Consider the following 16,510-nt stretch of genomic DNA (forward strand, 5'->3'; position numbering starts at 1 on the left):
AATCAAATTTTATTATTCACAGTAAAAAAAAAAAAAAAAAAAAACAAAAAAAAACAAAAAAAAAGAGAGCAAAAAACCAACCCGACAAATAATTTGCGGCACAAAGAAAGCCACATAAAAAAAAAAAAGAAAAAAAAAAGTGTGTTGATGTAACATTAGTGATATTTAATTTCCCATAATTCCTCACGAATGGCTGTGACGTTGTATGGTATCCTAGGGAGGGGATAGGAAGAAAGTGCTCAACATCCACAGCAAAAGGGATAAGGCATACATTTAACAAAGGTAAATATATTTTTATGTCATTTATTTTTAGTAGATTAACTTAAGCGCCAACCTGACAGCTTGCTACTTGATAACATTAACCGTGTTATCCTTTTTGCAGGACATAGGTAATGTCAATTCGATAGTAAACGCTGCTAGCTAGCTTAGCTTAGCTGCGAGCTAAATTGTTGCTACCTAGCAGTGCATGTGTAGAGACATAACTGGTATTTGATTTCGCTATTACTAACTAAACCAGCGTTTATTTCGCTGCCTTTGACTCACGGGTAAAAGGCAAAGATGCTGCTGTTATGTCGACTCTATTATCGTGTCTCATAGCGCTAAAATAAAAAAGACTTACGATTTCAAAATCATATAGCAGCAGCTAGCTAGCGACATACCTCTGAGGCTAGCAGCGATGTGATCGAGATGTACTCAGTGAAATATCAGATCAGCAAACGACCTGCGGCTGGTTACACAGCTGGGTTACGGTGTGCGGATGACAATTTTAGCACCGTGGCATTAAGTTAGGAGTAACGTTTCTGCCTTGTCAGTCAAACGTCGTTAACTTTGCAGTCACTGGGTGTGTGTGTGTGAGTGAGGCCAATGTGTTTGTAAACGGCGCAGCACTTGTCAACGTTAGCTACCCGTTTCCAGTGTCGGAAAAGTTAAGTGACATTGTCGTCCGAGTGGAGCACCTTTCACACGCTTACACACGAGTTTTTTCTTATCGGGAGCAGTTTGTAAAGGAGCGGAGTTCACCAAGTTGGTATAGTTATTTAGCTGAGTTTAGCCCGCTGCCGTCTCGTGACTTCTGTCATTGGAAACAGAAAGTTCTAGATCCTGATGTGTAGTTTTGTTTTCTTTAATGAGGGCTAACGTGTCTCATCGGCCCAGGACTTGTTAAGGAGCATTCAGTGGTAGTCTCTGTTGGAAATGTGCAAATTTCTTTTTGGCGTAGAGTTGATCGTACGCACGTTGGCGTTTAGCATCGTGGAAAAGCCCTTTCACCAATATCTGAGGCTCTGTCAGTCAGGGGTGGGAAGTTGCCCCTGGCTGTCGGGGCAGATCCTGGCCATGTCAGCAGGGCTTTCTAGGAGTGTTTCAATAGAGCACGTGTTCTATTGGGTGCTTTTATTTTTTGAATGAAGTGGACTTATTTGTTCTGCTGCCATCCAAACTCCAATGATTGATTTAAACTGAAAATCTGCCTCAACTATTTATTTTTCCTCTATAAAGACTTTTATGTTTGGCACTGCTTTTCATTTAGTGACACTTTAAAGCAGAACTAATTGCCTCATCGCTGAAATGTGCTGTACAAGCAAATGTCTCTTTACTGGAATGAAGTAACTTCTTTGCTAAGAAATGACAAAAATGATTCATTGTTTTCAGGGTGAAAAACATCGACAGTGTGCGTGTACGGTCCTCCCTGCCAAGGAGGGAGAGGCACCAGGGACCATGAGTGAGAATGGCCCTCATACGGAGGCGCCTATGTACTTTGAGGTCGAGGTGGATCACCTGGAGCGGGACGATGAAGAAGAAGACGACAAGATCCACTTTGACAAAGACGATGACCTGATCGCTGAGCCTTCGTCGTCCACCGGTCGGGTGTACGACCGCACCACGGTGCTCATTGAGCGGGACCCCATCCGTCTGGATGAGGAGGGTGAAGAGGAGGGTCACTGTGGAGGGGATGAAGACGGAGTCACCTTCCTGACCGAAGGGGAGGGCGATGGAGACGAGGAGGAGGGCTCGCTTACCTTTATGGCAGACCCTGATGGGATGTCACAGGGTTATGTGCATCACACGATTTCTCCAGACCAGATCCAGTTCACAATAAACCCAGGCTCCACCCCCATGCCACGCAACATAGAGGGGGCTACGCTTACCCTGCACTCTGAGTGCCCAGAGACCAAGCAGAGAGAGGTGAGCATAATTAAGTGCATCTCTTCCCATTGTACATTATATACTGCTGATGAAATGTGTACAATATGCCTGTTGGCTTACGAGGGCTCTTATGAGTATTTTTAGAGTATTGCATGGCTATGCTTGGTTACTGCTGAGGTAATTGCTTGCTTTTGTTTGTGAAAGCTCTTCCAGCTAATTGCTCAACAGAACAGCAGATGGTTTAAAGATTTTTCTGACACGTCTAATTGTCTTACAGACTGTGAGATGCATAGTGTCACATTTAAGCATGCTTCTTAAACTTGCTGTTTGCTGCTCAAATTCAAAATGAGATTGCAGATATGTCAACGCGCTGCAGGGTTTTTCATGATAACATTTGCCATCAGTTTGGTCCTGGTGGCTCTTGTGGCTTAAGCAGAAGTTACCATCTCACTTCTCCAAACGGCATCCGAACCTAATTAGTGAACAATACAGTAAACTGTTCAGATAGAAGGCGTGCACTGGTTAAGCAGCTGGTCCAACAAAGAGGCAGGTTGCAGAAACACATCAGAGAACAACTTAATGCTCTGTCAACAGTTCAATCCTGTATTCAGTCAGGGTTTTTAGAAATGATATATGCTATATGTAGTTATTATGTCAGACACATCAAAGCAAGATTATTTACTAGATGTCTCAACATCTGTTTTCACACTCGATAATAAACGTGACCCACAACAGTTTATATCAGAGAAACATAAGCACAGAAGAAACTGTTTTGTGTATGCGTCCTAAAATTTAGTGTGCACATTCAGAACAACTACTCAGTACAGTAATAGAAACCTGTTGGTTCTCTTTTATTGTGAAATATTTTGGGCTTTCTATCTGTAAGTAATAAGAAAACAGACAATATTTCCAACAGGACTACAAAATGTAAATGTTTTGTGGACACAGAGTCATAAGAAAAGGATATGCTTTTGTTTTTTCAGGGAAAATAAGTTGTTGACATGAGTTTGAGGGCAGATTTATGTGTTTGTGAAGTAATGTGCTTGTAGGTCTTTGTAAGCTATAAACATCACTAAACAAACAAAATATTAAACATGACGTGAATGCGTGAGATAGAAAGTGAACATGAAAGTGTACTGGGGATTTCCAGTATTTGTTGGCGTTAGAGCTGTACGCCAAGCCCTGTGTGTTTGTTTCTTAAGCTGACATAAGGTTGGATCGTCTTCGGTGCTGTCGTCGTGTTTGCATTGTCGTTTGGAGGTGTTCAGTGAACACGTCCATCCATCCATTATCTATACACCGCTAAATCCTCACTAGGGTCGCAGGGAGTGAACACGTGCTGTTGTTAAAACATTCGGACTTAATTTATCCTCACATTGTTTCTGATCGCTCCTATAGTCCCCCCCACACATTGCCCCACCACCCAGACATCCCCAGCTCGATAGGACAGTTCAGTACTCCCACTATTTGCACTTTCTTATATTTTCACTTTATTGTATATAATGCTTTGTGTATATAGTACTTTGTTTAAATTATTTTTATTTCTAGTATTCTTATTTTTATTCTTATTTGCACTGCTGCTATTGTCGTGTTCTTCCACACAAGTTTCGTTGTACTTCTGCACAATGACAATAAAGTCTCTTTATCTTTATCTTTATCTAAAATGAATTTCCATAAGGACATTAATATTAATAAAATTCCCCTAAATGGAAGTGCACAAGCTGGAAAACTGAAGAAACAACTAACAAAATAAAGCTGCGTCTTGCTGCTTTTTCAAATATTATTTCGAAGTTTGCACATAAAACTAGCAGTGTGTACTGTATCATATACAATATGTTCAACAGGTGTTAAAGTCTAATGATGATTACCATCGAGCGATTAGTGATATTGCCTTGGTTTGACATAACCATATAATGTTTAATGGATTGGTCTTTTCCACTGTGCATGTGGGAGGCCAATGCATACAATCTCTGTCACAGTGATCGAACTGATGGTGTAGAAGGGTCACGATGTTGTGGGAGAACAATATGGTTCTGAGCTGCTAGCTTTATCAGGCTTCCACGGTGGCTTTGCATGGATATTTGCTTAACAAATGATCTCTCCCACGTACTAATATAAAAATGAATGGCTTCAGATAACCCATCACTGAGATTAATGTTTGCCAGGAAGACTAAAAGCTTTATCAACTGTGCATTGTGGTTATTGTATAAATAGCTGAGCTGATTGTGTTACTAGGTGTGTTGGAGTAGATGTTCTGAAGTTAAGACCTGAGACGGCAAGGTTGTGTGATTTGAACGGGTTATATGATTATTCCACTGATACAGCAAGTCAGTTGTTAGGCTTTTATGCAAATTGTAAAACAGTTATCTTTTTTTATAAGACCTCTAAGATGACCAGGATGGGAAATTACAGGGATTATTCCAGCTAAGAAAGGGGATTCTCTTGTCAGTGGGCCAACCACAAGCTTACTCCTTCTGGCTTTGTGTTCAGTACACGATAGCATTTTTCTAAGAAGAGAATGGGCTGCTTTCATTCACATTGCCCCAGGGTGACTGAATGAGAGGAGAGAAGAGCAGGAGCCACACTGCAATGGACATTGGTCCTGTGAAACAGAATTGGATGGGATGTATTGCATGGGGGGTTAGTCATCATTGCTGTCCTTTATGCTCACCCGCTTCATGTGCTGATGGCTGGCTGAGTCACCGAGTTCAAGTCCCCCCCGAAAGGTCACAATGATTCAGGCTGTCACTTCATCATATGGCTAGGCTGGTCACTTCTGAGCTGAAATAACACATTTCTCCCATCAAAAAAGGTTAAAGGCACTTTAATGTAATTTTAAGAGCGATGCTGTGATCCTTTTTCTTAGGCTCAGGATGATAACTCATGGAGTTGAACTGATCTGACCACATTTGTCTCCTACCAGGTGAAGCGCTACCAGTGCACATTTGAAGGCTGCACAAGGACGTACAGCACGGCAGGAAACCTGCGGACACACCAGAAGACACACCGGGGCGAGTACACATTCGTGTGTAATCAGCAGGGCTGTGGAAAGGCCTTCCTCACCTCGTACAGCCTCAAAATCCACGTGCGTGTCCACACCAAGGAGAAGCCGTTTGAGTGTGACGTGCAAGGCTGTGAAAAGGCCTTCAACACGCTGTACAGGTGAGGCTTCGCACATCTGTGTTGTGTTGTTTGAATTGTTCCTGTTTTTACAGTGCTGTGAGAACTGTAAAAAATCATTACTGTAGGTTCTGTTTACAGTATTTTGTTGTTGTTTGGACATTGGGAATTGATTGGGAGTTGCACTAAAGGCAAAATAAATCAGTATCAGTAAAGTATACAGTTATGTCAGGATATAAAGCCTTGTTGTGCTCATGTCCTGCACTGCAGTGAGCAGTGGATGTTCAACCTTTGAAGTGAATGTGTCAGCTTACAAAATTACTGCATATAATTCAATGAGTAATTTTCTCATTCTCATATAGAAGTGTTTTGTATCTTGGCTTTTTTTTCTCTGACAGTAGTTTATATTTTCGAGTGTATTTCTTTTAGTATTGATGTTTCAGATCTGTCTATATTATTCAAAGAATAGGTGCAATAATGCACAACGTGTAACAATATAGGATCAAATCCTTTAATGGCACAACAAGAAAAAGCAGAACATTGTAATCTCAAGATCCTGTGTCCTTTATGTTCTCCCTCTTTAAGTGATAGTTTTCCTCTAATTACCCGTTCTCCTTAAATGAAACTACCCGATTAATCCACACACAACCTGGGAACGCAGTGCCGCTAACAAAAGACTGACTCACAAGAAAGACTCACACTTTAGATTAAGGGCTAAACCTTCTGTCTGAGATTTCTTTAAGAGTGATACTGCAGTGTAGTTCCAGTTCTTACTTAACAAAAAGAGCATATTTTTTGACAAAAGTAGGCCAAAGTGCAATTTTCGGGGCTGACCATAAGAGGGAGAATGTGAAAAGTGTCACAGCAGATGCCTTGACACTTTAGTATAGCAGCTTTGACAGATTATTAGAGCCAGTCTGATATGACTCCATTAAGATAAGAAACAAACCCAACCAGTCTGTTGAGTATCTATTTGACCAAAGCCAGACATTTTAAGAATTCTTAGCATTTTAACCATTTAGATTTTGCTGTGATTTCAAGCAGGCTGGTTTGTATTGTTTCCGTTACTATGACAACATGTCTGGGACCTGGTGGAACTTTGCAATCAGCATCAACTCCCTGTCAGAGGCTGTTGCTCAAAGCAGCCAGCCAGTACTGTACATGATTAGATTGTCTTTTTAATACCTTTACTTTCTTCCATTCCACTCAGAGCCTCATATTCTATCAACGCTGACTTTTTTCGTATGCTTTCTAGACCCTCGAAAATTAAGTGCAACAGGAATCGACACATGCTGTTTAATGCCAGTGTTTGCTTTGATTCTCTCCCAGCCTCCCATTGTGGTGTAATGACACACACTTGATTGTCTCTGCAGACTAAAAGCACACCAGAGACTTCACACAGGCAAGACGTTCAACTGCGAATCGGAGGGATGCACAAAGTACTTTACCACACTCAGCGATCTGAGGAAGCACATTCGCACACACACCGGGGAGAAACCATTCCGGTGAGGATTTCCATAATCACGGCAGGTTTAATCCAACTCCTAGGTGAAGATGAAGGAAGTGCAATTCTTTGAATCTGTTGAAATGTTTGCTTGGGTGTATTTTTTTCTATATTAAAACAAATGGGACAGCAGGGGCATGGTTTTACTGGGGAGGAATTTTCAGATTATGTCTTGAAAATCCATAATTTTCTATTTGCGTTTGATTTTAAGCCATTCTGACATATTTTTGTTCCCCCGTCTTTGCCCTCAGGTGTGACCATGATGGCTGTGGCAAAGCCTTTGCTGCAAGTCACCACCTAAAAACACATGTACGGACACACACAGGTATATCATATTTGCTTGTTTTATGTGACCATAATTTCTCTAGGAACACGACATGTTTGTTTTTTTTTTATCTCTGCCTGATTTGCATTGTTGCCAGTGCTTGAACGTGCACTTGTACTGACTGATTAATAACTCGCCAAACCAAAGTTTAAACAGATTGGATTAAAACAAAAGTGAAACATTAGACTCTGTGGCCAGAAGGGGTGTGTTTTCCATCTGTGTGCAAAGTAGACAAAAATACAAGCTTGATCCATCACTCAGTCAGTTGTGGGATATTTAAATCAAGCTGAAATAGATAGGATCTCACTGACATATAGACTGAAGTTTTGTTTTTTTCTCTCTGCTTCACTGGAATGTGTGAATGTTGCATTTTTGCCACCAGGGTTTTTCTAGACTGGCTGCAGGGCATCCCATTGTTTAGCTCTGTGAAATAAGGGCATGTAGTGACGTTGCTGATGTCTGCAATAGCTCATCGTACCTTGTCTTTGTTATATTTATTCCCAAGTTAAAAGTAAAGTTGCAGCCTTGATCTTAGCTCACTGTATGTTTATGCCAGGCAGAAAAAGTAAAGGCTGACAAAGATTATCCCTTACCATCCATCCATTATCTATACACCGCTTAATCCTCATTAGGGTCGCAGGGGGCTGGAGCCTATCCCAGCCTACTTAGGGCGAAGGCAGGGGACACCCTGGACAGGTCACCAGTCCATCGCAGGGCCACACTTAGAATTATCCCTTACCATTCTTTTAAATTTATTGTTCCACACGTCTACTTGTTTTCTAGGGGAGAAGCCATTCAACTGTCCCAGTGATGGCTGTGAGAAGACTTTTAGCAGCCAGTACAGTTTGAAGAGTCACATCCGGGGCCACGACAAAGGACAGCCCTTCAGCGTCACCCTCACCCATCCGCTCTCTGAAGTAAGTCGCAGCACAGCTACTGTAGAAAGTGCAACCAGCCTTACAGAAACATCCACAGGAGTCCTGTGTGTTTTTCTTCTAAATAGAGCGGCATGCACGTCTGCTGTCTGCCCTCACACTCCAGATCAGTCTGTGCACGTAGATGTGGAAACCATTTAGATTGTACAGAGTCTTGTTCTCATGCCTGAGAGCACTAGGACGCTGTGTTCCTCCTGTTATTCACTTGATTAAAAACCTGTGAATTTTAATCTACTCTGTTCAGAAATACAGTGTGCCTTCTAGTGTTGTGTGCGTTCTTGAGTTAATTCACTTACAGGTTTTCATATAAACAGCACATCTGTTATGTTCTCACACACACACACACCACGGCCAGTTTTATTACCTGATGGGAGGCACTCGAAACAGCCGTTCAGCCCAGAACAAAAGCTGCAATCTTGCACGATGTCAATATTTTCATATCTGCAAAGCCCTTAATATGAGGGGTTGGCAATACAATCAAGCAAATCTTTTCATAACTTATTAAAAATGAAGACGTTTTCTCATGTGCTTGTCTGGTAGATTACCTTTCTATTAGAAAAAGGAACTTTTTTGGTATGTTGTTTAACGTAAAACGATGATTTTAATGCTTTCATACAGAAGGTGTCATCCTCTTTTTCCAGTTTCCCAGCTTGTTTGCACGACTAAACACTTTATCCCATAGCAGTGGCATTTTTAATTAGGACCAATTCATCTCTTAATTACAGGATGCAAATCACTCGCTGTGCCTCAGTGACTTGAGCCTGATCTCTACAGACTCCGAGCTACGAGAGAACATTCATAATGTAAGTCTGGATTTTGCTTCATCTTTGTCAGATTGACTTTGGATTGAAGATGTAGAGGTTTCAAGATCAGCAGTAAAACTGTCTGTGTGTTAAGGCCTCTCTGTTCAGTGGTTATTTTACATTCGCTGTAATAAAAATGTAACCGTAAAACAAGAATTTCAGAGCATTTTAAAACTTCTTAATGGCGCTTAATGCATTTATTAAATTATTTATTCATTTTAATTTTGTTCCAGGCTCAAAATATGGACCTCAACAACGTGACCCCAGTGAAAATATTTGAGCTCATGTTCCAGAGTCCTGAAAATAGTGTCAGCCAAGATGATGCCCATCCCAGCGGTAGGAACATTTCATTCAAAACATGTCAGCTTGAACTGTACTAAACGTTCTTGTTCTGATGGGAGCTTCGTTTTCCTCCTCAGAGAGCCTTGCGGAACACTTCAGCCTAGAGGCCTCCACCCAACTGGGAGTGACTGATGCTTCGCCTCTCATCTCTTTCTCTATCAGTCCTACCTCCTCATCTTCCTGTTCCCACACCGCTGCAGTCATGGAGGCTTCTTCCCAGCTCAGTAAGAGCTCTTCCTCTCAGGCCTCCACCCCTGCCTCTGTCACTGCTACTGTCAGCTCCACCCAGCCTCCCCCTTTCATGCAGTTAAGTGGGCCTCAGCAGATTTCCGATCCTCAGGCGTCTGTCCAGCCACCAAACCACGTCACCCCTCAGCACTATGTGGCACTGCCACCCACATTCCTACAGCCAGACAGTGCTACACAGACCACTCCTTTACCACCACCCATGTCTGCTCCACCTTCAGTGGCTTCTGCACTGACCACCACAGCGCCAGGCCACGCTGCTGCTGCTGCTGCTGTCGTTGCAGCTACCACAACAGATGCTCTAGCTGCTGTGGCTCAACCTGTGCCTTTGGCCAACAACTCTGTCCCAAACTCTGGCCCCGGTCTGGCTACCACCCCTGCCACCATCACCATAGCGCCCAACCAGAACCTACTGCCGCCCGGCTTAGTCATGTCTGACCAGAACCTCCAGTGGATCCTCAGCAGTGCTGCCAACAACCAGCAAGCAGAGCAAGCAGTGAGTAATGCTTTCACACAGTGTTTGCATAAAAAAAATGTGACTCAATCTGTGGCAGTGTTGATGTTGGGATGTATTCTGAGGCTTTAAAGTAGGTCTGGATGACAGCGATATGCACTGGCGATGGACACTAACAAGGAAACTGTGGGGTTGAATTTTGATAGTTTCATTTAGGTGCAAACTGTCATGAAAGCTCATAACAAAAAAAAGCAATTACAGGCTGGTGTACCCTTTAATACCGGTGCCCCTTGACCTGCTGTCGCCCTCCCCCTGGCTGCTGCACTGGTTCATGACTGCCTCTCGTCACCTCTGAAGTTGCAGCTGGGGGGGTCTGGCGATTGAACAAGACAGGCTTAGCAGTCCAAAAATACACATTAAGGTTGTGTCCCCCACCACCACATCCACCTAAGCAACACACACCCACTTCCCCGCTCTGAGGGCTGACAGAGGAGGGATTGGCAGCACAGTGCAGGGTCTCAATTTGGTGATACCTGGTTCTGGCCAGCTACTAGGAACTTAAACCTCTGTGCAAAATGGTTGCATTCAAAGTAAAGAAAGTTGGTTAAATTCAAAATATTGTTTTTCTCCCAGCCGTCATTAAAAATAAGTCATTTTAAAAACAATAAAGAATTCTGAATCTGTAGTATTTATCACGATATACTTTCCAGCTGTATCATCCAGCCCTACTTAAATGCACATTTCTCCGTACATAGAAGTGGGGATTTCCTGCATTTGTTCTTGTTTTCATGTGTGATTCATGTAAGAGGAGCAAATTTTAGTAAAATCAGTTGGAAAAAATAGTTTTTCTTTTTGATATACCGTCATCAGGTGAGTGGAGCAAAGTAATGGGTTTGACATTTTATCATTACTTTTATTCCAGCACACTCACAGCAGCCACACACCATTAATACAGTTTAAGATTTCACTGTAACTCAGCCTGACAACATCCTGGTGTGTCTCCAGCTTTACACTTAACCTGCTTGAACTTGATTTTCAATGTTTTTTTTTTTTCCACAGCCGCATCAAGGAGCTCCAAAAGTGGAAAAGGTTTTCTTCACTACAGCCATACCAGTGGGGGGGAATGCTGGTAAGCCAGTGTTCAGTAAATTATTGTATTTCTTCATGCTGTGGAGGCCAAAACACTATAATGAAATCATAAATTTGTTGTGCTATCCAGTGGAGTACTTAGCCTTAACAGGATTAATTAAATAGCAGATTGTTAAATTGATTCCTCTAAGATGCTGCCACTGTGCTTTTATTATAGAAATGCAATTCTAGGATGCTTAATTAATCCACAGAGCTGGAACACTTGGAGCAGTATCCCATTACAGTAGTTTAGTAAACTGACAAGTAACTTTACAAATATTCAGGATCTACAGGAAGTCGTTGACATGAGGATGATTTTGATAATCAGGGCTTTTCTTCAGGTTGGAGCCTTGATGGGAAAAGCAAAGTCATCTTAGGCTGGATAATGAATGGTTACTGATGAATTAATCGCTTTTCTAATACTGGAAAAAGGACCGACCAATCCATGATTTGATTGTTTTGGTTCATCTTTAATATTATGAATGTTATTTTCTTCAGTGCTTCCTCAGTATCTGTGACTGCAGATTTCCTCACTAAAGTTAACTGGTGTAGTTGGTTTGTGATCACATGCTTTCATGGTGATTAGTTGATGGAAAAAGTTATCCCTGGATCACACTCTCTACCTAATTATTAGACACCAAGGCTGCATTCACAGTAACCATTTCTGTCCAGAGCCTTTTAGCACTACTTTTCAAATACATCACCATCCATACTCACATGCCTAAAAACACAGATCACATGACTGGTCATGCACACGTGGGTGTAAACAGGAAGCAGGTGGTTGGTTGCTCTTTTGTAAAGACTACAGAGGAAGAACAGTAAATGTGAAAAGTAAGACCAGAGATTTCTTTTGCTACACCTTTGACCAAGTGTAACTGTGCCTGAAAGTACAGCAAAGCAGTACAGGTTGGTTCAGGAAAGGCTCATGTGATAGAGGAGTGGTGAATGAGGGAAGGACAAATAGTAACTGATAGGACCCAATCAGGAAGAAGGAAGAGAACATGGGTGCACTAGTTCCCAAAAGTGTCTGTTTCTAACTAAAATGCAATCTGAGTTTTCAGACTAAAACGTTGAATTTTAATAGTTCTAAAATGCTCCACTAGTGTCGACTCGAGGCGTACACTTAGCTCAGCTCATGTGTTTAGTATGGAAGCCTGTAAATGTGGCATCAACTCTTGTCTTCTTTGCAGTCATTTATAGATGAATGCCACCTCCTTCTAAGCAGTTAGTAATTTCTCACCTCTTGCACCGGCCTCTGCAGCCCGGCATAAAGTTGTGTTTCTGTTTCAGGCAACTCGGTCCAACAGATCGGCCTCAGCCTGCCAGTCATCATCATCAAACAGGAGGAATCCTGCCAGTGCCAGTGTGCCTGCAGGGACTCTGCTAAAGAAAAAAGTGCAAAGAGTGCCTCCTCCTCCTCCTCCTCTGTCGTCTCAGCCCCAGCACAGCAGCCACCACCAGACCCCCCTCCCCCACCACCACCATCAGAGCCTCCACACCATCCAACGTCACCTTCCTCATGCTGCCTCCCCAAGTCTTCCTCCAAGGCGGGTGAGGTGAGGCTGGAGGCCCCCCCCTCTTCTTCTACTACTTCTACTTCTTCGTCTACTTCCTCCTCCTCCTCCTCCACAGCTCAGACTTACTCCACGATCGTGAGCAGCACTGCCACAAACCCGTCGTCATCCGACGGGTTAGCCAGCATGGACGTCTCAGACTTCCTCTCCCTGCAGAGCCCTGAGACGGCTGCCAACATCGAGGCTCTGCTGCTGGTCGCAGACGACTTCAACATGGCCACCGACGGCACTCCTTAGAAGAACTGCTTTCCGAGTCTGGCACCATGTGTTTGTCTCGTCGCACCCACTCATCCACAAGCATAGAGTCCACCTACACCTTGAGTCATTCTCCAAAGTGATGCCTCTTCCTTCACCCTATATAGTGTGTGCATCTAAACCACCTGTACCTGCAGTGCATTCTGTCCTATATGGTACCGCCGTGCAGCATATATATACAAACTATGAATAACGTTTCTGTTGAGTCTCATTGCAGTAGTTGAGTTTTTAGAAGACAGGATTAGTTTGCGTATCGAGATTTAGCAACTTTAATTAATGCAGGGAAAAGGCAGTAGATCCTTTTGTTAAAAACAAACAAAAAAACTGTATATAGTAATCCTCGAGATATCCACTCTGAACCGATTGAAACAAGCGAGTGTTGTCCAAGCACTGATCATTTTAGAGTTCCATTCTCCTGACTGGGAGGCGACACGCCTCAGCAGGAAATCTAAACTCTTCTGTATATCCTCGTACTGTACTACAGGTCCTAACAAATTCTTAAAGCTGGTATGCAACTGACTAGAATGCACTGTATATTAGAGGAATTTGCTATAATTTTACTCAAGCATTGCTCTCAGCAGGAGTTTAGGGGCTGACCACACAGCCCTCCCCCCATATGGCTGATATGTAATATGAAGTGATTTCCTCAGTTTTTTTATTTTTTTTATTTTGTTTGATTGTTTTTTGGGGGTTTTTTAGAAAAACTAGTCCATAAAATGTGATGATTCTTTTCTATTTGTTCGGACAGTCATTTACTAATTGAGAGAAGAACCTGTGATCAGATCTGCCTGTCTCTTTAAATGACATCAATACGTTGCCTATAACTTAAACTAACTTAAAATTGTACATGTTAATTTATTTAAATGCTTGATTCTTTCATTTTTACTGGTAATACTATTATCGTCAAGATAGCAGAAAGAAAAAAAAAAGTTTATTAATTTATTCCAATCATTTGTTGTATTTTTTTAAGTTGAGCTGTTTTTTTTTTGTTTTTTTTCGTTACTGAATTGTTTTCCTTTTTAAGAACGTAATGGGTTTTACTAAAAGCAAGGTCGAGAACAGAGCCAGCTCTAGTAGACTGCACAGTGAAGCAAATTATCTTCTAGGATCTACTTGTTTGCGAAGATTGTCCACGATTAAACAGTAAGGAACTACTGTCAACATCCCACAGGTTTTTTTTTTTTTTTTAGGGTTGTGACCCTCTCAGGGATGCATCAAGTCATGACTGATCCTGGTTCCCCTAATTTGTTACTCAGACATGCGTTTTTTTTTTTTTTTCCTCACCAGATGTCCCACACTTGCAGTAGCCCTACGTTTTTTGCTGCACTCTTCCCTGTTTATTGCACACTAACTTGTAAAAGCGAGTAATCCGACAGCTTGTTAGCTGAGGTGCAGCACCACTACAGACTTTTTTTGTATACAACTGCTGTAAAGTAGCATTTAAAAAGACGGTGTCCTGGCGACAGTGTAAATATAGTACATTTTAGTGTAAACATGTTTGAGAAACTTGTAGATTATTCTAGAATTTGTATTTTTGTATAGATTTTTGAATTACTAACTCTCAGAGTTCGGAGCTAATGTATACCCTCTTATCCTTTCATTCTTCCGCCTGTCACGTTTATGCAGAAGAGGTTTTTTTTTTGTTTTTTTTTGCCGTGTTTAGTCGAATAGTTCTACAAGCAGCTGTGCTTCTGTACAGTCCCTATAGTAACGACATGTATGTAACACATAGCCTCCTGCTCAGAGTATAATTTAACAGTATTGTTATCACACGGGACACAATGCAATGATGACAGAGCAAAGGCACGACGCCCTGTAAATTAGAGTGTAGAGCTACTTGGCCTTACAACACAAACTGTTCTGTGAGCCTCTTTGCCTTGACGCTCTCCGACATGTCGACACACTCATCTCCACTGACTCTCAGGCGATCATTTCCAGCAGCAGATCACACTGAGGCTAAAGCGCTGAAAACGTCGTGTTGTTTTACCGCTGTCATGTTTGGAAAGTCCTTAATAGATATGCAGCGTTGCTAAAAGAAAATACATATGATCAACTACATCACACATGATGTGATTCTGCATTTTAATTCCAGGTTGTAGGATCAAACCAAACAGACAACCACTTTTTTTTTTTTGTCTTTTTGCCATAATTTAGGAGGAGAGCTTTCCCTCGAGTCACAGGTGCCCAGAGCGCGGTAGATAAATTGCAAGAGGCTCCTGTTGCACATTTTGTGTTTGAAACCATTCCACGTATGCAGTATTTGACATCTGGAGCGTCTACGTCAGAAGTTGGCTCTATTTGGATTAGAAAAATGTAACGTAGTGTCCCTGTTAAAATACTGCCAGGAGTCAGGCATGTACATCACGACACATTCTCATACATGCATACTGTCGATGAACACAACTATGCAATTTTAAGGTGTGGCATTCACAAGTTTAAATACTAACTCCATCTGAGAAAGTTTATTAACGCCTCGCTCCATGAAATTATATTCTGCTTACAACTTGTACGCCGGACTCCAGCGGCAAGAGTGTGCATTTCCACTGCATTGATTTTGAAGCATGCTTCTTGGACTTCAGTATATTTCATTATTTGCACTGGAGTGGTTGAATCCAGACTCTGTAGTGCGACCATCAAGTACTGTTCCCATGAATGTTGCTCTACAGTTATTCTTTCACATGCCTCTGAGGTTTTAAATCCAACTGAATCTGTACTGAGGGAGTACGTTGGCGAATGAATGGTTCTGTTTTAAGAATTTCTTTGGTCAAATGTACACAGCATTTCCTTTTTTTTTTTTTTGTGGTGGACATGTTTCGTTGAGCTCACTCCATTGATGTAATTCATCTCAGCCTTTCACATACTTAAAAGTTGACTTTCACCTTCACCAATGAGAGTCAAACTTACTGCTGCCAATATTTGTTTTAACCATTAAGCAGAGACGTTGTTTTTGACTTGTGGCCCAGGTTTGTGTGGCCGACGATCACCTGCAAAGGTAACGCCGGCACATCACTGATGGTGACATTTGTTTGGAAGCAGATTGTTTGATCACAAACATAAAGCCAGAGTGATTTTTTTTTTCTCTTCTTTTGGAAAGTGAGATCCAGAATTTCTGTCATCTCCAACATTTTTCCAAATGGGCAATATTTAACAAAAATACAAAGTCAAAAAAAGAAACTGTATGCTTCCAAAGGAATGTCTTTACACCCAAAGAGTGAGGAATTGTTAAGGATTTGTATTTTTAAAGAATGTATAATGTGAAAATGTTTGCTTATGCTTGTTTCATATGAAATATAATAACTTTCTGAATTGAGAGCAATATAATACTAATAAAACCTTATCCTTGTCACGGAGATGTCACGTCTGATTGGTGAAGTGTTTAGAGTCCAATGCAGTGAAAGTTATTTAATTACACAAAGTAGAAAAAGAAAAGAGTGGGGCTTCATCTTGGGGTCACTTCTGTGGCGGTAGGGACACGTCTTGAAGAGATTTCCTCTGCAAAAACAACCACGATTAACTTTGAGAATCTCTAATAAGCTGCAACAGAGAATGTAATGAGAGTTAACAGAAGCTCTTACCATCAGAACATCAGTCAGATCCTTCAGGTCGTTCAGGACTGTGTTGCACACGGTCATCTTCTCAGACAAGCTTTCCAGTCTGTCATCAATGTTTGTCACTTGCT

The 16,510-nt window shown here is 41.8% G+C and overlaps 1 protein-coding gene across 1 annotated transcript; it reads left to right on the plus strand.

Annotated features, from left to right (window-relative positions):
- The first annotated feature begins 202 nt into the window (after positions 1–202).
- mtf1 (metal-regulatory transcription factor 1) lies at positions 203–16,181 on the plus strand. Its single transcript, XM_008277383.1, has 11 exons — positions 203–282; positions 1,651–2,184; positions 5,069–5,307; positions 6,639–6,770; positions 7,021–7,094; positions 7,878–8,011; positions 8,755–8,832; positions 9,066–9,168; positions 9,252–9,916; positions 10,934–11,003; positions 12,293–16,181. Exons 2-11 carry the CDS (start codon positions 1,717–1,719, stop codon positions 12,811–12,813), a joined length of 2,484 nt encoding a protein of 827 aa, XP_008275605.1. The 5' UTR covers positions 203–282; positions 1,651–1,716; the 3' UTR covers positions 12,814–16,181.
- The last annotated feature ends 329 nt before the right edge of the window (positions 16,182–16,510 follow it).

This window comes from Stegastes partitus, unplaced genomic scaffold (assembly GCF_000690725.1).
Source record: "Stegastes partitus isolate 25-593 unplaced genomic scaffold, Stegastes_partitus-1.0.2 Scaffold97, whole genome shotgun sequence".
NCBI lineage: Eukaryota > Metazoa > Chordata > Actinopteri > Pomacentridae > Stegastes > Stegastes partitus.

Excerpts from the sequence above, each read along its gene's own strand:
- mtf1 (XM_008277383.1), top strand. The coding sequence starts at position 1,717 with ATGAGTGAGAATGGCCCTCATACGGAGGCGCCTATGTACTTTGAGGTC. Across the intron at positions 2,185-5,068 it reads CAGAGACCAAGCAGAGAGAG|GTGAAGCGCTACCAGTGCAC; the intron begins GTGAGCATAATT and ends GTCTCCTACCAG. Across the intron at positions 11,004-12,292 it reads ACCAGTGGGGGGGAATGCTG|GCAACTCGGTCCAACAGATC; the intron begins GTAAGCCAGTGT and ends TTTCTGTTTCAG.